Source organism: Trachemys scripta, chromosome 13, assembly GCF_013100865.1.
Source record: "Trachemys scripta elegans isolate TJP31775 chromosome 13, CAS_Tse_1.0, whole genome shotgun sequence".
Lineage (NCBI taxonomy): Eukaryota > Metazoa > Chordata > Testudines > Emydidae > Trachemys > Trachemys scripta.
The window spans coordinates 39,333,401-39,350,571 of NC_048310.1; the positions used below are offsets into that span (position 1 = coordinate 39,333,401).

The window sequence follows — 17,171 nt, forward strand, 5'->3', positions numbered from 1 at the left end:
TGGCTTACTGTCAACTTAGCTGCCCCCCACCACTGCCACTGGACTGTGAGTTGTAGGCTGCCCCTCGGGCTCTGAGCCCGGCCAATCCTAGCCGTGTGTTGGCTCTAGCTCAGGACAGCCCAGCCGCATCAGAGGACAGGCTCTTTGGGTCCACGTCAGAGGGGGAGAGAAAAGGCAAGTTTTAACCCTAGATGGTTGTGGCAGAGAAATGCGCCTCCACCTCTGCCAGCCCCCAGCCAGCACTCTCCACCCACCAGGTTCCTGAGCAGCTGCGTACCTGACCAGTCATGCACGTGTGCAGCTCCCCTGTTTGGCCAAGTGGTAAGTGCACACACAGACAGGCACAAGTGATGTGAATTGGGCTCTGGAGTCCTGGGAGAGCAAGCAGAGAGGGGCCAGGGCAGACACCCCATCTGCAGGGGAGCCTGGGGCTTGCTGGGAGAAGAGAGAGGACTGGCACTGTCTGTGTCTCAGGGTATTTATTAGTGACTCAGCTACAAGGGATTTCTACTCCGTGACCTCAGCTCTGCAAACACCTAAACAGATTCCATGGAGCATGTGCAGCCAGGAACCGCCTGAGGTCATGGCCCCCCCTCTCGGGCCGCAGGACTTCTGGCACCCAGCACCTCTGCTCTCAGCCCTCGTACCGTGCTGCTCTCTCACCAGGGAATAGTCTCCCCTGCCCAGCTCCAGAAGCTCCCGCTGTGTTTCTCGGAGAGGGTAGGAAGCACAGTGAGAATCCCCCGCACGCTTTCGTCCACGGGCAGGTCGGCCTGCAACAGTCCAGGAAATTCAGAAGTCAACAGGCTGACCGGGGGCTGGAACAAAGTGTACTGTGGGGGGGCTAAGCCACTGAACCAAACCGTAATCCCTGCATATGATGGAAACTACTTCAAGCTAGGGGGTCTGGCAGCCCCCCAGCATCCGAAGTTCCAGCACCTATGGAAGCTGGACTTGGTTCTCTGGGGCCATGTCACCCCATACAGTCAGGCCTGGGCACGCTTCCTACACGTGCATATGCCCACGCTCGCAGACGTGGGAGTTTATCTGCACGTACTCCTATGGCCCAGCGGCAGAGCCACGAGCGTGTGCACAGTTGACAGGTGTGCACGCAGGTGACTGGTCAGTTACACGTATAGGTACCGCACACACACACACACACACAGCGGCCGTGCGGGCAGATCAGGCACACATGGTTCTGGCTTGCAGCTCTGGGCCATGGTGGGTAGTGTGTAGTGGATAAGCTGGAAGGCTGGACATGAGGTTGGAAGTTGTGACCTGCACAGGCTTACTTCAAAGGCCCAGGCATCACCGGAGGCAGGGATCAGTTCATGTACTGCTGCAGACAGCTGCTCTACGCCGGGAGGTTCCCGAACCCCAGCCCCTCCCCCGTGCCGCAATTGCTGCTCCCAGGGACCCAATACCCACCTCTTGGGTGCCCATGTCTGTCTGCACCCAGCCGGGGTGAACTGCAGCGCACAGAATCCCGTCCTCTGCATAGCTCAGCGCCTGGCACCGGGTCAGCATGTTGAGAGCAGCCTGCAGGGGAAGGGCTCGTGAGCCGAGGGCATTACCATGCGCTCGTACTAGCACGGTCTCAGGAGAGAGCATAGTGTGTGCAGCTCCTGTGACAGGCAGTAGCGACACTAAGGCCAAAACGCCTGCTTAGTGCTGCAGTGAGGCCATACCCAGAGCTCTGAGCATGTTAAAGGCACAGCACGTAAAAACCAAGAGCCCCACAGCTACATCCTGCAAGGTCCTGCCTTTGGACACTGCCCAGCTGGAATAGCAGCGTACATGAGCAGGGGATACCACTGCCCCTGGGATCCAGGCTCAGGGCCGTACCTTGCTGCAACGGTAGGAGATGACTGGCTTGAAGAACGTCTCAGGGACTCTCTCGATGGATCCCAGAACAGAGGAGATGTTGACAATGGCCGCCTTGCTGCAGCTCAGCCCTTTCTGGCTACTTCCCTGGGCAGCCTTCTTCAGCAAGGGCAGGAACGCCTGGTGGGAAGATGGTCCCATGGGGTCTGAGCGGAGGTAGTACCCCTTCGCTCTCGGAGCTAGCTCCGTCCAACACAGTCCCAGGGGGAAGCACAGACCAGAAAAGGAGGGTTTTCAATTAGCCTCAAACTTCTGGGCTCTTCCTCCCACCCCAAGCAACTGTCCCTCGAGAGCGCTCCCAAGCCCCACGCTAGATGACGCATGAAGGGGGAGCACAGGACCAAACGCAGAGTTCTGGGCTCTATCTTTGGCTTTGCCACTGACTTATGTGACCCTGGGCACATCCAATATGCCTTGTGCCCCAGTTTCCCATGGGGAACACAGGCACCTGTATAAAGTATTTTTGACAACCAGGGCCGGATTTAACCTTTTGTGAGCCTGGTGCCAAATATATTTGTGGGCCCCCATGTAGTTGTTATGGGCCCTGGCCCCTTCTAAGTGTGGCCTGGTGCGACGACACCATAGTATACTTGGTACTGCTGGGATGGGGATGAAAATTTTTATTTAAACAAAATAAGAGTTGATTGAGATTTGCACTCAGCCCATAGAAAACAAACTCAGCTAGCATCAATATACCCAGAATACTCTTGAATTTGGTTTATTTGTGTGGGAGAGGTGTTGTCTGTTAGTTTTGTCTTTTTTATTTAAACCCTCAGGGCCTGCTCCTGCTTAACTAGCACATTTATGAGCCACATTAAGCCTGGATGCAGCAATCAGTGGAGTTGCACCTGCATCTCCCCACCTCCACCCAAGTTACATTTCATAAATACATTTTTTTGAAAACTGGATTTTCTACTTTGGTGCAATAATGTTTACAAAACTTTTTAAAAAGTTAGTTTTTAGCCTATTTCTCCCTTTGTAGTCATGAGGGGTGGTGAGGCAAGTGAGCCAGTAAAGTTACTGGGGTAGAGTGTGGGGAGGAAAATTGCTGGTGCTCATCTTTTGCTGGGAGCAAGGGCCACTGAGAGAGAGACAGACAGACAGACATTACCACCAAAGCTACCCCAATCCAGCCTCAAGCCAAGCTCCTACCCCAACCTTCACACCTGGGCTCCCCCACCCACCCATCTGGTCCACCCTACTGTCCCCACAATTAACCCCCACCTTCACACAAAGGCTCTCAATCTCCCCCTACTCTGCTACTGCCCACCCCCACCTTCAACTCAGACTATTACCCCCACCTTCAACCTCCCTCCCTCTGCCCCCACTCCCACCTTCAACCCAGACTCTCCCCTCCCTCTCCCCGCCTTCAACCTCCCTCCCTCTGCCCCCACCCCCACCTTCAACCCAGTCTCCCCTCCCTCCCCCCCACTTTCAACCTCCCTCTCTCTGCCCCCACCCCCACCTTCAACCCAGACTCTCCCCTCCCTCTCTCTGCCCCCACCTTCAACCCAGACTCTCCCCTCCCTCTCTCTGCCCCCCCCGCCTTCAACCTCCCTCCCTCTGCCCCCACCCCCACCTTCAACCCAGACTCTCCCCTCCCTCTCTCTGCCCCCACCCCCACCTTCAACCTCCCTCCCTCTGCCACCACCCCCACCCCCAACCCAGACTCTCCCCTCCCTCCCCACCTTCAACCTCCCTCCCTTTGCCCCCACCCCAGACTCTCCCCTCCCTCCGCCCCCAGTCACCGCCAGCTCCCCCGTCGCACGCTGACTCGCCCCACAACTGCCCCCTCCGCTCCGCGCAGTGCAGGGACCCCCCGGCAGGGGCACGGGCCAGGCCCGGGGGCACAGACCCAGGCGGCCCCTGGCTGGCAGTGGGACGCTCCCCCTGCACCGCTTCCTCTTCTGTCGGGTCCGTGCCCACCCCACCCACGCAGCCGAGGCGGCTGGCAGCAGGCGCGGGGCATTGTGGGACTCGTAGTGCAGGTGGCGGAGCCGTCCAAGGGCCCAGGCGGAACGCGAACTACAACTCCCAGCACGCCCCGCGACACCCGGCCGGGCGGAGGCCAGGGCCGCTGGACGCGTGGGGCCGCGCGGTGTCGTTACGGGCCCAGCGCCCGCAGATCCGGCTGATTCCCCTGCCGGGCCCGGCTCCGGCTCCGGCTCCGGCTCCGGCTCCGGGCCGGTCACACACCGAACCCCGCCGCTCTCATGCCCCGCCCGCTGGAGCAGCCGGGGGCGGCCGCGATCGTCTCCCCGGACCCGGGCGCTCTGCGGGCGAGCTCCGGGCTGCCCCCGAGCAGCGCGTGCCTGGGTCTCCCGCCGCTCCGCCCGGCAGAGACCGACCGGCTCTGCCAGCACTGTCCGGTCCGCTCCGGTCCGGTCCGGTCCGTCCGTCCGGGCGCTGCACTCACTCGGCGGGCGCTAGGAGCGGCGTGATTGCACTAAGAGCTGTGCACCCAACGAGAGAACTCGGACTGTAGCCAGTTGCCGCGCCAGCACCTCGCTGGTGGCCCGATGGAATGCTGCAGCCACCGCGCCTCAGTTTCCCTCTTGTGCTCTTTGGCCCATTCCAGCCATATACGTGAACTGATCCTCTTGCCAGCCACATTCAAATGTCTGACCCCTTCCGGGGCCACGAGTCCTTTAACAAGTGCCACAGAAATCCAGAGACAATTTAATCTTCTGTCCCAATGGGGCTCCGTTGGCTGCCCCCCTCCCTTGCAGCTGAGCCTTGGCTAGAATGCAGCAACCTCCCCTCTTTCCTAAGGTGCCTGGGCCTCACTCCCTCCACAGTCTAGGGTTGGCAACGTTCTCTGCCTTCCCAGGGCTCAGGCGGGCGTCATCCCTCAGCAGCTCCTGATTCTCCCTCCAATTCCAGGAGCCGACTCCCTGCATCTCTGCCTTTGTGGAGAGCATGAGCACCCAGCTCTCTCCCTACACCAGGGGCCGCCCTCTGCTCTGTTAATGCCCCCTGAGCACAGGCTGGCCCCAGGTGCATTCGGGGAGGTGACCACCCCCCTCCAGCTCCTCTAACTCTGGTGGTGCTGGTGCGGGGGGTACGCCCCATCCCATGGACACAGCTGATATCTCCAGTTTTCCAGCTGGAAGCTCAGCTCAGCCCTCCCCTTCTTCCAGAGGTCTCCCTCCTTACACCCGCTCCCCGGAAGTGCAGCAGCATCCTGGCCATTGCAACCTTACCTGGCCCACCAACATTGGCCCAACCACGTTAGTCTTGTAGGCACCCAGCATCTCTTCGGAATCCACCGTTGCCAGAGACACGTCGGAGAAAATGCCAGCGTTATTTATTACCAGGTTCAGGCCCGAGCCGTCCAGCTGCTCCTCAACCCTCCAGGTTGCTTCCTCAATGCTTGCTGGATTCACGGCGTCTGTGAAGAGGGTGGAGGGGCTGTGAGGTTAGGGGTACTGAGAGCCCTTTGTTGAGTTACAGGCGCTGAGATTTCTGGGGGTGCAGGCTGCCCTCCAGTGCAGTGAGCCCACTCGGTGAGCCGCACTCCAGAGTGTGCACCTCACTACCTCACCATAGGCACTTCAGTCCCCAAGCAACGGCTGCTCAGACAAGCATCTCTGGAGAGACCCTGAGCGTCTGTCCATGCAGCTTGCAGCAGCGCGCCTGGATCGACAGACTGGGGCTAGCTGGTCTTGCGCCCGCGTTCCCAAACCAGCTGTGGAGACAGTGCTCTGAGTTCACGGCTAAGATGAGAGCAGGGGCTCTGAACCCGAGGAAGGGGGCTGGAAACTTAGACATGGGCAGCACAGATTCCACATCACTTTGGGGTGGGGGAGACCCTGTCCCTTCTCTCTGCAGTTACCCTCATGGGTCCTGTGCTGGAGAAATAGCCATGGGGCAGTTCCAATCCATGCAGATCCCCAGAGGTGCCAGGATGGAGCGGGAGGGTCAGACAAACACAGCTAGTAAAGCACCAGTGCAGCACCGGCCCTTCGTGTCACCATTTCTGCACTTAGTCTTTTGGAAGCAAGATCTCTCCCTGCTGTGAACGGGCTGGGGAGGTTGTGAGGACGCCAGAGGAGGAGCGCAGAAGGAGAGGATGAGGGGAAGGATGCCAAGAAACGAGTCTGGGTCCTAGATAAACCCAGTCACCTGGCAGTGACCTTGGGCTCTACCTCACAGATGCACTAACCTTGCCATCTCCTTGCAGGCACCAGATGGCGCTCTGCTGCTGGGAGAAAGAAATGCAGCGCGTAGGCTGGCACACCACACCTGTCTGGTACCAATGAGTGCTCTGAGGGCCATAAAAGCAGCGCTGTGCAGGAGTCACTACACCCGGATCTGGGACCCCCCTGGGTACCTCCTGGTGTAAATGCACGACGCCTCAGGCCAGGTCTGCACTATAACCTCACAATCGGTGTGACCACGCTGCTCAGCCACCGCCCTGCGAGACTCAGTCCTACCAGCCTAGCCTCTGGTGTGGACAGCGCTATGTGGGCGGGAGAGTGTCTCCACGGACACCGCTTGGGCCGCTCGCGGAGGTGGAGTAACCACGCTGATGTGCAGCAGCGTCCTTACTGAAGCGCCACAGAGGCACAGCCATGGGTGGCGGGTGGATCCCCCCTTCAGGGAGGCTAGTCCCTCTGGCCTCACTCCTTCTGCCTGAGGCCCCCTCCTGGAGAAGCCCTGAGCACCCCTCCCTCCAGGACTAGAGCCCCACCCTTCCTGGAGAAACCCCAGCTATGCCATGCCTCCCCTCCTGAGATCCCAAGCCACCCCGCGGGAAAATCTCTTGTCTCTTCCCAAAGAACCTGAGCTTTTTATATGCCCCATGCAGATTCCGGGGCAGCTGATGAGATCCCGGGCCCGAGTGGCAGATGGGTTTCAGGAAGCTTGGCACAGCTGACTTTGCAGCAGTGCACAGAGAGCTGAGAAACACAGGAGTGGCTTTGGGGGTTAGCAGCTGAACGTGAGAGCTGCTTTCGGGGAGTCTAGTGCACAGGCCTAGGAGGGGAACAGCCAGTCCCACAGCTGGAGCGCCCAGACTTGCAGGGAATCGTTCGGTGGCAGAGCACATACCTAGCTTCACCATCACCAGGTTTGGATGTTTGGAAACCAGATTCCGCAGCTCCTAAAAAAGAGAAACATGGAGAACAATGGAAAGCTGCAGCAGAAGGCAGAGGTAAGGGCCGGGCTACGGCCCCAAAGCCACATACGAACTGAGGGCCAGAGTCTGTCTCCGTAGAGTATGGCAGTACTGCCCAACTGCTCCCACTGATTTCAGGCCGACGATAAGAGTATCATAGAATCATAGAATCTCAGGGTTGGAAGGGACCTCAGGAGGTATCTAGTCCAACCCCCTGCTCAAAGCAGGACCAATCCCCAACTAAATCATCCCAGCCAGGGCTTTGTCAAGCCGGGCCTTAAAAACCTCTGTGGATGGAGAGTCCACTGCCTCCCTAGGTAACGCATTCCAGTGCTTTACCACCCTCCTAGTGAATAGTGTTTCCTAATATCCAACCTGGACCTCCCCCACTGCACCGTGGCACGTCTGTGTCCATGAGGGACTGTACTTGCACATGTGCACAAACACACTTACTTACCCTATTTGCTTCATTGTCCCACCAGCTTGGACAGGCTGGGTGAGAAAGGCGGAGAATCAGTCCCGGAGTTAGGGGTTGGGTCACAGGAGCAATATTTACAATAACACGCAAAACTGAGCCCGAGCAAACTCCCACTGAAGTCCATGGGAGTCTCTCTGTTGACTTTAATGGGAGTTGGCTCAGGCCCTTAGACACCGGGACAGATCCGGAGAACAGGGAGATTCCCACAGTCCCCCGTATTCAGTCACACACAAAAAGCCCTTCGCTAAAAGAACATTATGGCTGCAAAGTCATGCACTCCAAAGTTAGGCCACGCTGGCATGTCGAGGACCGTCCCAGGTAGAAAATGGTGAGTGATGCAGTTTTTACTTACTAGCTGGTTAAGTTTTTACTTGTGATTTGTATCAAGCTCTACTTGGATGGCAATTCAAATGAATGTAAAATGTGCAAAACCAGCATTTTTTGGTATTAGTTAAAATAAAACTACTTTAAATGTGCTGGATACATAAGAAAAATCATTTATCAAAAATATTTACATTTAAAACTGATTTATTAAAACAAAGGAAGTATTTGTAGTTAGTGATCTGAGCGGATGGTTTCTGGTACCATGTTCCACAAGATTTTAGGACTAGCAGATCTCATCCTCTCAAACCTGGAAGAGGAAAACAAGCTTTTCTGTTTTTCCAGCTCCCGAGTTGCTTCTTAACTTAGAAAGAACTAGTCATTGAACTTTAAGGAGTTAAATAAACTGATATGAGGAAGATATTCTTTGCACCTGCTGAAGAGGCTACTGCTGTCAAAAGCCGGGTTAGCACTTCATAAAAACATAAGAACGGCCAGACTGGGTCAGACCAAAGGTCCATCCAGCCCAGTGTCCTGTCTGCGAACAGTGGCCAATGCCAGGTGCCCCAGAAGGAATGAACAGAACAGGTAACGATCAAGTCATCCACTTCAGAAACTCTGGTTCCAGGTGCCTAGACAGTGACTTCCCCAGTTCAGCAGTTTGACTTGCTTTAACGCTTGGCAGCAAAGCAGAACTGGTGAATATTATTTTTTCTGTTTAATTTAAATGATTTTAATAGATTATAATAAATTTAGGCCTTACATTTCAAATTTAATTTACAATAGGTTTATTTTTAAAAATTGAACCTGTATTTAATTTAAGTTAGGGCTGTCAAGCTATTAAAAAAAAATGATCGCAATTAATCATGAGATTAAAAAATATCAATCATGAATAATTGTGCGATTAATTGCACTGTTAAACAATAATAGAATACCATTCATTTAAATATTTGTGGATGTTTTCTACATTTTCAAATATATTGATTTCAATTACAACACAGAATACAAAGTGTACAGTGCTCACTTTATATTTATGATTACAAATATTTGCACTGTAAAAAACAAAAGAAATAGTATTTTTCAATTCACCTAATACAAGCACTGTAGTGCAATCTCTTTATCATGAAAGTTGACCTTACAAATGTAGAATTATATACAAAAATAACTGCATTCAAAAATAAAACAATGTAAAACTTTAGAGCCTACAAGTCCTCTCAGTCCTACTGCTTGCTCAGCCAATCGTTCAGACAAACAAGCTTGTTTACATTTTGCAGGAGATAACGCTGCCCACTTCTTGTTTACAATGTCACCTGAAAGTGAGAACAGGCATTCGCATGGCACTTTTGTAGCCGGCGTCGCAAGATATTTAAGATTCATATGTCCCGTCATGCTTCAACCACCGTTCCAGAGTACATGTGTCCATACTGCTGACCAGTTCTGCTCGATAACAATCCAAAGCAGAGCGGACCGACGCATGTTCATTTTCATCATCTGAGTCAGATGCCACCAGCAGAAGGTTGATTTTCTTTTTTGGTGGTTCGGGTTCTGTAGTTTCCACATTGGAGTGTTGCTCTTTTAAGACTTCTGAAAGCATGCTCCACATCTCGTCCCTTCCAGATTTTGAAGGCACTTCAGATTCTTAAACCTTGAGTCGAATGCTGTAGCTATCTTTAGAAATCTCACATTGGTACCTTCTTTGCGTTTTGTCAAATATGCAATGAAATTGTTCTTAAAACGAACAACATGCTGGGTCATCATCTGAGACTCCCATAACATGAAATATATAGCCGAATGCGAGTAAAACAGAGCAGGAGACATACGATTCTCCCCAAGGAGTTCAGTCACAAATTTAATTAATGCATTATTTTTTTTTAAAGAGTGTCATCAGCATGGAAACATGTCCTCTGGATGGTGGTTCAAGCATGAAGGGACATATGAGAGCGAAGGACTTTGAGGGGCAGATGGACACCCTGATCGTTGGAGCCCTGGGAACCTGGGACCCCTGCAACGAGCGTGTGCTGCGGACCTGCAGGATCGGTCGACGCTACGCATGGCTCATGAGGTGCCTCATGGTCTCAGACACCATCCGATGGTCAGGGCGGCTCCAGGCACCAGCGCACCAAGTGCGTGCCTTGGGCAGCAAGCCACGGGGGGCAGCCTGCCGGTCGCCGTGAGGGTGGCAGTCAGGTAGCCTTCAGCGGTATGCCTGCGGGAGGTCCGCCAGTCCCGTGGCTTCAGTGGCAATTCGGCGGCGGGTACACCGAAGGCGCGGGACCGGCAGACCCTGCAGGCATGCTGCCAAATCCACGTTACCAGTGGACCTCCCGCAGGCATGCCGCCGAAGGCTGCCTGACTGCCATGCTTGGGGCGGCAAAATACATAGAGCCGCCCCTACCGATGGTCCAGGGACATCTACACCGAACACATCACCGGCCATCGACAGTACTAGGAGGCGTGAGCTGGAGCGACATTGTGCATCGACTATGAGAAAGGGACCGAGAAACTTTCTCTGTTGGACCATATGAACTGGAACCATAAACCCACTGAACATTAAATCTCCCCAAATGAGGGTCACTCCATCCTCATCATCGTATCCACTCATTATACTCCACACCCGAACATAGCCATTCTATGAACAACATACCCTCCTCTCTCAATGTCTGTACTTTGGCCAGGTAATCTTTTACCCTCACTTGGGGATATTGCAGATTATGTATTCCTTACGCCAAAAGATAATAAACCGAACATCGCACCCCTTGATAATCTGTACGTTATTCCCCGATAACCAGAAACTTCTACACTTAAACTCTGTACCGTTCACTTCTTTTAAACATCATCTTAATAACATTTTTATAAAAGTCTACCTTGAGATTCTACTGTCTCTGCAGCCAGTTTTATCCCAGTGTAACTCCACTACCTTACACAGAGTCACTCCTGATCTACCCTGGGCTAAGGGGAGAATCAGACCCCTCCCCTGGGATCCATCTTTCTAGCGATAGATTTCTCTGTACTGTGTGCAGCTCTCTGGGGTACTGGCAGACACGCATCCCAGGCTGGCATTTCGGAGCAAGTCCCAAGCACCCAACTGTCCTGTTTTTAAAGACCCCTCAGTCCTGTAGCCATCTGGTGCCTTACAAAGGCAAATTAATGTGCTGTTCCAAAGGGGGCTCTGGTCTCTCGAGCCATCATTTACTTCTCCGGCATCATTGCCTGTAAAACAAAGATACCTGCAGGCCAGGCTCTGCCTGGGCGTGCCCCGTGCAAGCGCACTGTGGTGGCCGCAGTGTGCGAGCGCAGATGGAACCGAGCAGCCCTGTGATTGGAATGTAGGGAGCAATCCGGCGGCGGTATACACCTCCTCACCCCCGTCTCCCTGAGCTGTGCTGGCTTCCCTGGGGGTGTCCCTGAGTCGCTAGAGTCGCTGGTGCTCTGAATGACCCCTGCGCAGGGAGCTGGCACAGCTCCAGTCTGCCCTGCCTGTGTTGCCCAGGTAACAGGTCTGGTAAATGATCAGTCTCACGGTCACTTGCCAGAGCAGAACCACACTCTCCTTCCCAAGAAACATCACTCTCGCTTTTCCCTCCAGGATATTGGGATATCTCTTTCCTTGTGACTTCGTGCTGAGCCAGTGGAAGGAGGCCTGCTCTTAGCGGGTTCCTCAGAGCAAGAGAGATCAGCACGATTTTAAAGCGTCCTTGCTACCACCAGATCATTGGTAAGGTCTCACCGAGGTTGGCCCCAGACTCTTAACTGGAGAGGACAGGCTCTAAAATACAGCTGGTATAGAAATCATGCCAATAAAACACTCATAGATTCATAGATTCTAGGAGTGGAAGGGACCTCAAAAGGTCATCGAGTCCAGTCCCCTGCCCTCATAGCAGGACCAAATACTGTCTAGACCATCCCGGATAGACATTTATCTAACCTACTCTTAAATATCTCCAGAGATGGAGATTCCACAACCTCCCTAGGCAGTTTATTCCAGATGTGTCCAGCTGGAAGGGACCTCAATAGATCATCTAGTCCAGCCCGCTGTGCAGAAGCAGGACCGTTAAACCTAGACCAGCCCTGAGGGGTTTGTCCAACCTGTTCTTAATCCCCCAGTGACGGGGATTCCACAGTCTCCTTTGGAAGCCTGTTCCAGAACTTAACTACCCTGAGAGTTGGAAAGTTTTTCTAATATCTAACCAACATCTCTCTGGCTGCAGATTAAGCCCATCACTTCAGTGGAGATGGAGAACAATTGATCACCATCCTCTTTGTGCCAGCCCTTAACACATTTGAAAACTGTTCTCAGGTCCCCCCTCAATCTGCTTTTCTCAGACTAAACATGCCCCGATCTTTTAAACCCTTCCTCAGGTCAGGTTTTCTGAACCTTTTCTCATTTCTGTTGCTCTCCTCTGTACTCTCTCCAGTTTGCTGCCGGCTGCGGGGGGCGAGGAACAATGGTGGGCAAGCCCCTACTCCACTCTGGCTCCAGGGCCCCCTGGGGATACCAGCTGGTAGCTCCTCCACTGAGCCAGGGGCATGAGCACACGATTGCCATGGGTCATGAATTCCTGACACCTGCCCCTTCTGCAGCAAGGACCCCGGGGCAGGGCCGGTGGGTGAAACTTCCCCTGGGGGAGGCAAGCTCCCTGTCCCGCCTCTTCACCCCTGGACCCGCCCACACTCTGTCCCCATCCCAGGCCTCACCCCCTCCCAGGTCAGCCCCCCCCCGCCCCCCACTTCCCTCCTCACCCCCCTTCAGAACCCACCGCCTGACTCTTCACTCCCTCCAGAACCCCCTACCCAGCTCCTCACCCCCCTCAACCCCCTCGCCTGACTCCTCACTCCCGCGCTAGACCCCTCCACCTACCACGAGACCCTCCCCCAGCTGCCCACCAGTCGCCTCCTCACCCCTCCCCGTAGACCTTCCCCTGCCACATCCCTCCTCACTCGCCTGCCCCCACGGGAGGTGGGTGAGGCGGGATGCGGTGAGCACCTCCGGAGATGGGGGGTGCAGTGGAGGAGAGGAGGAACTCACCAGCCAGCAGCAGCAGGCGGTGGGTGGGGTCCTTGGGGAAGGGGCAGAGCAGGGAGTAGAAGGGGCGGGGCCACCACAGCCCAGGTGTCCGGCAGCGGGTGCGCCAGGGAAGGCTCAGCCTTGCCTATTATACCCGCTGCCCATGCCCTGGTGCAAGTAGGGTGCGTCAGGTTGCAGCCCCCTTCCGGCTCCTCCAGAGCCTCTCACTCAGGCTGTGGCTCCCCCCAGCTCCTGATCTATGCACCCCCCACCCATGGCCCACGAAGTCTCAGGACTGCCTTGTCAGCCTCCTTGAGGCACTGGGCAGGACGGCCATCCAGCAGCCCAGGGGAGGAAGCTGGATGGGGGACGGGGTGCCTTGTGACTGTGGGGACCATTTCTAGTCCCTTGTGCTCCCGTCTCCAGGCAGAGATCCTCTGGGCCGTGTCCACTAACTCCTTGGACACCTTTGAGGAGCAGTCGGTGCCATCTGGTGTTCTCTGCTCAGTGTCCACCTCTGACTCCCTGATGCTTTACCTCTGACCTCACCACGCTGCTCTTTTTTCCTTTCTTGTCCCCAGAAATCAATTGTAGCCTGGGATGGGTGGTTCCTCCCCCTTACTCAACAGGGGAGGCCTAGCCCCGCCCGCCCCAGTACTACATCGCCCTGCTCCAGCCCTAGAGCAGGTCCCTCCTGAACACTGAGGGGTCCCGTGCAAAGAGGGAGTCTGCACTAATGTAAGTAAACACAGTACGTAATGCCTGTGCAAGGGGGGCAAGTTAAGGCTGCATGGGCACCATCATTCTGGTGCTTTCTAACTTGGGAGCACTTGGATTTCAACACAATTAGCCACAGCTGCTGCCCAGAGCTCACTGGGCCAGCTTCTCTACGGCCTTGCACGGGTGGGCGTGCTCATTCACAGCTGTGCAAAGGCTCCCTAAGCAGCCTGGTTGCCTTTGCCCCTCACTTTGCACAGCTGCAAAGGCCAGCCTGGCTCAGTGCATTATGTAGCTAGAGGCAAATGGCAAATCTCTTGCCTTCGGGGTGAGTTTCCGGAGTGGTTAGATCGATGCAGTGTTTTTGCTCAGGCCCCTCTCAGTGGCCCCAGCTGTCCAGCTGGTCTGTTACTCAGCACAGACTGGCAGAGACTGAGTTTGTCCTGAGCATAGATTGGTGCATTGCTCTGAGCTGCCCCAGAAACGGCTGCAAGGACACTTACTACCAGAAAGCAGCCGTTCATTCCAGGGACGTAGGCCAGATAAGCAGCCCCTCCCCAGCTTTCCTTATGAACACGACTGCAAGCCCGAAGGCAGCTCTCAGATGAGACCGGCTCTTGTTATTTAGCAGCAAGTGCACAGTGTTGGAGCAGTGCCAATAACAAAGCCAGATGTTATGTAATTCCTGACCTGTCCTCGTGCTCCCTCTGGGTCCCGGCAGGTGGCAAAGACCCACTGCGGCGGGTTTGATTTCCCCAGCAGCTGTTTCACCAGCTCCAGCCCAATTCCCCGATTGGAACCGGTCACTAGAACGCTGCGGACGTTGAGCCCCGCCATGCTCCCTGAGCTGTCACGTGTCCTGCTCTGTAGGCGTGTGCTCAGGAAACTTCCCCTAGTTCCCTCGCCCTGGTGCATTTCCCCTAGTGGCTGCAGCTAAAATGCACTCTTCCGTGCTGATTTCCTCTGGATTTACCTGGCATCTTTCAGTCCGGCCAGAGCCGCACAGGAGGAAACACGTTGCTAGAGGAAGGCATGTTTTCTCTGACAGACAAATCAACTCCTGTTTCTCCTAGTTCAGTGGTTCCCAAACTTTAACCCCTTTCACTAAAATGTCGTCTCGTAAACCCGGAGAGGGGTGAAAGGGCTTCAGGGTACCCCACAAGGAGGAATTCCCAAGTGCTCCTTCCTGGGTCCCAGGGGGATTTTTGCATTTGGGTGGTGGCAGCGTTTACCTAGCCAAGGTCAGAGAGAAGCTGTAACCTTGGGAGTTTAATACAAGCCTGGAGTGGCCAGTATTAATTTTTAGAATCCTTGAGGACCCCACCTTCTGCACTCGGAGTGCCAGAGTGGGGAATCAGCCTTGACAGCCTGCGATGTAGCTCGCTTTGAGGGGCCCCTTCTATGCCATAGCTTCACGCAGAACACTAGGCTGTGGTCTCTGCTAGGGGGCCATTGGTGGCGTTCTCTGTAGGGTAGTGAGGTACTACCCAACTGCTCCCACTGACTTAGGGCGAGTAGAAGCCTTACATGTCTATGCCCATGAATGAGGCACGTCCTCAGGAAACCTCCCCCAATTCCCTCCCACTCACCCTTTGAATATTTCCCCCAGTGGCTGCAGAGGACCAAAGGGCTGGGCTGGCCCACCCAGCTAGGCCAGGCCCAGGCCCACAAACCACCTGCCCGGCCTGGGCCCCCAGAGTGCTGGCTCACCCAGACTGGCCCAGCACAGGCCCACATAGAGCCCGGCCAGAGCCCACAAATCATAGAATATTAGGGTTGGAAGGGACCCTAGGAGGTCATCTAGTCCAACCCCCTGCTCAAAGGAGGATGAATCGCCAACTAAATCCCCAAATGGCCCCCTCAAGGATTGAACTCACAACCCTGGGTTTAACAGGCCAATGCTCAAACCATTGAACTATCCCTCCCCTCTGAAAGGTCAGTCCAGCAGGCCTGGGCCCATAAAGGGGGTCCCCCTATCCTTGGTGCCTAGTATCAGTCCATTTATTACTGCTTTCACAGGTGCATAATCCAGACAATCTGAGGGTATGTCTACACTACGAGAGTAGTTCGATTGTACTTAAATCGAATATGTGGAATCGATATTACAAAGTCGAACGTGTGTATCCACACTAAGGACAGTAATTCGACTTTGTGAGTCCACACTAACGGGGCAAGCATCAACATTGGAAGTGGTGCACTGTGGGCAGCTATCCCACAGTTCCCGCAGTCCCCGTTCCCCACTTGGAATTCTGGGTCGAGCCCCCAATGCCTGCTGGGGAAAAAAATGTGTCGAGGGTGGTTTTGGGTAACTGTCGTCATCCAACCGTCACTCCCGCCCTCCCTCCCTGAAAGCGCCGGCGGGCAATCAGTTCGCGCACTTTTCTGGTGAGTGATAGTGCGGACGCCACAGCACTGCGAGCATGGAGCCCGCTGTGACCATCGCTGCAGTTATGGTCGTTGTCAACACCTCGCACCTTATCATCCACCTTTTCCAGAGGCAGATGCTGAGAAGTCAGGCAAGGAGGCTACGGCAGCGCGGTGAGGACATGAAGTCTGAGAGTGGCACAGACCTCTCACAAAGCACGGGACCCCGTGCCGTGAACATCATGGTGGCAGTGGGTCATGTTGATGCTGTGGAACGGTGATTCTGGGCCCGGGAAACAAGCACGGACTAGTGGGACCGCATAGTGCTGCAGGTCTGGGATGAATCACAGTGGCTGCGAAACTTTCGTATGCGGAAGGGAACTTTCCTGGAACTTTGTGAGTTGCTGTCGCCTGCCCTGAAGCGCAAGGACACCCGGATGCGAGCAGCCCTGACTGTCCAGAAGCGAGTGGCCATAGCCCTCTGGAAGCTTGCAACGCCAGACAGCTACCGGTCAGTCACGAATCACTTTGGCGTCGGCAAATCTACCGTGGGGGTTGCTGTGATGCAAGTAGCCAACGCAATAGTTGAGCTACTGCTGTCAAAGGTAGTGACTCTTGGTAACGTCCAGGTCATCATAGATGGCTTCGCCGCGATGGGATTCCCAAACTGCGGTGGGGCTATCGATGGAACTCACATTCCTATCCTGGGACCGGACCACCAGGCCAGCCAGTACATTAACCGAAAGGGCTACTTTTCAATGGTGCTGCAAGCACTGGTGGACCATAGGGGACGTTTTACAAACATCAATGTAGGATGGCCGGGCAAGGTTCATGACGCTCGTGTTTTCAGGCACTCTGGTCTGTTTAGACGGCTGCAGGAAGGTATTTACTTCCCGGACCAGAAAATAACTCTTGGGGATGCGGAGATGCCTATAGTGATCCTCAGGGACCCAGCCTACCTGCTGATGCCCTGGCTCATGAAGCCCTATACAGGCGCCCTGGACACTGAAAAAGAACTCTTCAACTACCGTCTGAGCAAGTGCAGAATGGTGGTGGAGTGTGCTTTTGGACGTCTCAAGGGGAGATGGAGAAGCTTACTGACTCGCTCTGATCTCAGCGAAACCAATATCCCCATTGTTATAGCAGCTTGCTGTGTGCTCCACAATCTCTGTGAGAGCAAGGGGGAGACCTTTATGGCGGGGTGGGAGGTTGAGGCGAATAGCCTGGCTGCTGATTACGCCCAGCCAGACAGCCGTGTGATTAGAAGAGCCCAGTGGGACTCG

General features: G+C 54.8%; 1 protein-coding gene across 3 annotated transcripts; it reads right to left on the bottom strand.

Annotated features, from left to right (window-relative positions):
• Positions 1 to 460: 460 nt before the first annotated feature.
• On the bottom strand, positions 461 to 14,380 carry LOC117886672 (C-factor-like). Of its 3 annotated transcripts, XM_034788682.1 has the most exons (7): positions 14,215 to 14,352; positions 8,045 to 8,112; positions 6,937 to 6,988; positions 5,088 to 5,275; positions 1,846 to 2,004; positions 1,429 to 1,539; positions 461 to 818 (listed from the first exon to the last, which is right to left on the bottom strand). In XM_034788682.1, the coding sequence occupies exons 3-7, from the start codon at positions 6,947 to 6,949 to the stop codon at positions 660 to 662; spliced, it is 630 nt and encodes a 209-aa protein (XP_034644573.1). In that variant the 5' UTR covers positions 6,950 to 6,988; positions 8,045 to 8,112; positions 14,215 to 14,352; the 3' UTR covers positions 461 to 659. The 3 variants fall into 3 exon arrangements, with proteins under 3 accessions (XP_034644573.1, XP_034644572.1, XP_034644571.1); XM_034788681.1 differs by lacking the exon at positions 8,045 to 8,112 and having other exon boundaries at positions 461 to 773; positions 14,215 to 14,380; XM_034788680.1 differs by lacking the exon at positions 8,045 to 8,112 and having other exon boundaries at positions 14,215 to 14,380.
• Positions 14,381 to 17,171: the final 2,791 nt, after the last annotated feature.

Excerpts from the sequence above, each read along its gene's own strand:
- LOC117886672 (XM_034788680.1), bottom strand. The coding sequence starts at position 14,361 with ATGGCGGGGCTCAACGTCCGCAGCGTTCTAGTGACCGGTTCCAATCGG. Across the intron at positions 1,540-1,845 it reads TCTCCTACCGTTGCAGCAAG|GCTGCTCTCAACATGCTGAC; the intron begins GTACGGCCCTGA and ends CTTCCCCTGCAG. Across the intron at positions 819-1,428 it reads CAGACATGGGCACCCAAGAG|CCCCCGGTCAGCCTGTTGAC; the intron begins GTGGGTATTGGG and ends ACTTTGTTCCAG.